Below are 3,025 nucleotides of genomic sequence, written 5' to 3'. Positions count from 1 at the left end.
TTATGACTGAGAAATGGCGCGGCAAAGCCTATGTCACTCTCTAGTTAGACTGAAAAGCAGACGAAAATCATCAGCCAAATGCTTGTTATGTACTCCCTCTGGTCCTTTTTAGTTTGTATGTTTGAAGTTAAACCTCGTAAACTTTGATCAAGTTTATAGAAAAAATTACCAACATTCAGAATGCGAAATTAACAACATTACATGCGTCATGACTTTAATTTCATACTGCATAAGTTTAACATTAGATTCAGGAGTAGATGTTAATATTTTTTCATACAAATATGGTTATGAAGTTTGACTTCAGACAATTCTTATATGCAGGGACCGGAGGGAGTAATAGTATAGTCGGGCCCACATATATGTACATGTGCACACACAGAAACATACTCGGCCATGCGCACAACAGCCAACTCCAACTTTGACTAAACCGTCCGTATGGCAACATCCTTTGACTTGTAATGCACGCTAGCACAACATGCAAGCCATGCAATTGACTCGATTTACTCCGAGTACAATCACAATACGGATAGCATAGCAAACTCCATCAGCATCCATAGCCAGAGCAATATCGAACTCCATCTGCACGCGGTTTGCTTAAAGAATACGCATGCAGGGCTGATGGATGGAATCCGGGTGGTGCGCGGTCAGTACCCAATACGTAGCCTAGTCGATCGCGCATTCATGCACGATCTATATATACAGAAATGTTTGCGTTGCTCTAGCTCAACCCTAGCTCCCTCCCCCCTTTCCTCGATCTCCTGCTTCCACCTCCGATCCATCGCCAAGCCCCGCATCAAGTCCACGCGAAGCGAAGCCCTAGTCCAGCTCGAGCGCCATGGCTGCCGGCAAGCGACCAGCTGCCGGCCACGGGACGGATCAAGAACCAGAAATCTCCTGCTGCAAGAGGAGGCGCGTCCGCATCGGCAGCACCGCGGCCTTCGAGTTCGATGACACGCCCTGCCTCGGCGAGGGCAGCTTCGGCGCCGTCCTCAAGGCGCGCCACCGCGTCACGGGCAAGACCGTCGCCATCAAGGTCCTCCGCTGCAGCGGCGATCTTGTCACCGCCAACAAAGAGATCCAGGACGAGGCCGGCTTCCTCGAGGCCTGCACCCCGAACACTTACGTCGTCGGCTCCCACGGACTCTTCCGCGACCCTGAGACCTACAACCTCTGCCTCGCCATGGACTACGTCGGGCCCAACCTCCACGCTTTCTTGTCCGAGAGGCCGCCGCTACCGGAGGCCATCGTGAAAGCCTACATGTGGCAGCTCCTCACCGGCGCCAACAAGATGCACAACCACCGCATCCTCCACCGCGACATCAAGCCCCACAACATCCTGGTCGGGGAAGGAGGAAAGATCCTAAAGCTCTGCGACCTCGGGCTGGCCATGTCCTTGAAGAACGCGAGGAAGCCGTACGAGTTCGCCGGTACCATGCCCTACATGGCCCCCGAGATGCTCCTGGGGAGGCCGGACTACGACGCGGGCGTCGACGTGTGGTCGCTGGGATGCGTCATGGCCGAGATGCTGACCGGCAGGATGCTGTTCAAGGCCGACAAGAAGGACGACAGGGCCGCCCAGCTCTCGGCCATCTTCCGCGTTCTTGGCTTCCCGGACGAGAGCACGTGGCCGGACTTCGTCGCGGCCGAGGTGCCGCGAGTGTTCTTCTCCGCGCAGGCGCAGCAGCACAACACAAACACGCTGGGAAACCTCTTCCCCCGGGAGACCTTGTCCCAGGACGGCTTCCAAGTCTTGAAAGGGCTTCTCGAGTGCAACCCAGCTAGGCGGCTGACGACGGCCGCCGCGCTCCAGCTCCCGTGGTTCGAGCCCAAGCTCCCTACCCCCACCGACGACGTGTCAAAGTCGTTGCCGCCAGTAAGGAACGTTATGCGGATCAAGATCGTGTCGGCGGGGACACTCAAGAAGAAGACTGTGCTGCGGATCAAGTTCACTCCGCCGGCGACACCCAAGAAGAACCTTGGGCGTATCAAGATCATCCCACCGGCGACGCCAGGAACGAAGGAGAACCTGCTGCAGCGGATCAAGGTCATCCCACCGGCAACACCACAGATGAAGAACGTGCTCAGAATACCACTAGCGATGTGGAACAAGGCCATGTAGTGTAGGCGTAGCTAGCTAGATGCTTGCTAGCATATGTGCTTCCCGGTGCAAATCCTAGCATGAAGAACTCCACGTACGGTGGTGGTTTTGTCTTTCTGCTGACTTTTTGAAACCTTGTACTGCTAATTTGGAAAGGGCTTGTCATCGCCGCCCCTGTCCATCTAGCTATATGTAATTGCTTGGAGATGAGATGTCCCTCGAACTGAGCATGTTGTAAATCAGTCATGTTTAATACTGTATATATCATCATCATTGCCCTTCTACTTCTATATATGTCCTTTTGTTAATCTAGCGGAGTGGCCATCGCAAATTTGAGGGCATCATACTAATTAAGTGCATGAAATGTGCTAAGTATTTATTTATATACCATTTAGATATTCTTTTACTCCTATTTGCCCTCTTCATTGCATCATACATGACATTTTGGACAGTGATACATTTCTATAGGTGTATATACACCCTATATGAAAAACATAGTAATTAAATAAACACTCAAAAATTCTGAAAATATTTTTGAAATAAACTTGACTTTGCATGGTACTTGTAAAAAAATCCACAAAAAAGAAAAAAAACTATTGACTTCTTTTCAGAATAAACAAATATTTCGGCCGAAATAGCATGAATAGTGACCTATATAGTAAATAAATCTTGTTTTTTGCCCTAAAGTCAACGCTAGTTTTTTATTCATGAAAATTTATATACTAGTGCAAATTATTTGAAAAAGTTCTAAACTTTTCGACTTTCTTAAAATTATTAATTCTTTTCCCCATATTAGGTGTATATACACCCAGGAATCAAAGGTACATACATACTACATGCAATTAGCAATTCCCAAAAAAAGGAATAAAAAGCGTAACAACGAACAACACGCTTGGACGTGTCTACTCTGCTTTCTTTCTTCCAGGA

The 3,025-nt window shown here is 49.2% G+C and overlaps 1 protein-coding gene across 1 annotated transcript; it reads left to right on the top strand.

Annotated features, from left to right (window-relative positions):
- The first annotated feature begins 717 nt into the window (after positions 1-717).
- On the top strand, positions 718-2,371 carry LOC123095077 (putative cyclin-dependent kinase F-2). The gene has a single exon (XM_044516905.1). It carries the CDS (start codon positions 836-838, stop codon positions 2,117-2,119), a length of 1,284 nt encoding a protein of 427 aa, XP_044372840.1. The 5' UTR covers positions 718-835; the 3' UTR covers positions 2,120-2,371.
- Positions 2,372-3,025: the final 654 nt, after the last annotated feature.

Source organism: Triticum aestivum, chromosome 4B (assembly GCF_018294505.1).
Source record: "Triticum aestivum cultivar Chinese Spring chromosome 4B, IWGSC CS RefSeq v2.1, whole genome shotgun sequence".
Lineage (NCBI taxonomy): Eukaryota > Viridiplantae > Streptophyta > Magnoliopsida > Poales > Poaceae > Triticum > Triticum aestivum.
The sequence above is the reverse complement of the archived record's forward strand: the minus strand, read 5'-3'. Positions and strand labels throughout refer to the sequence as shown.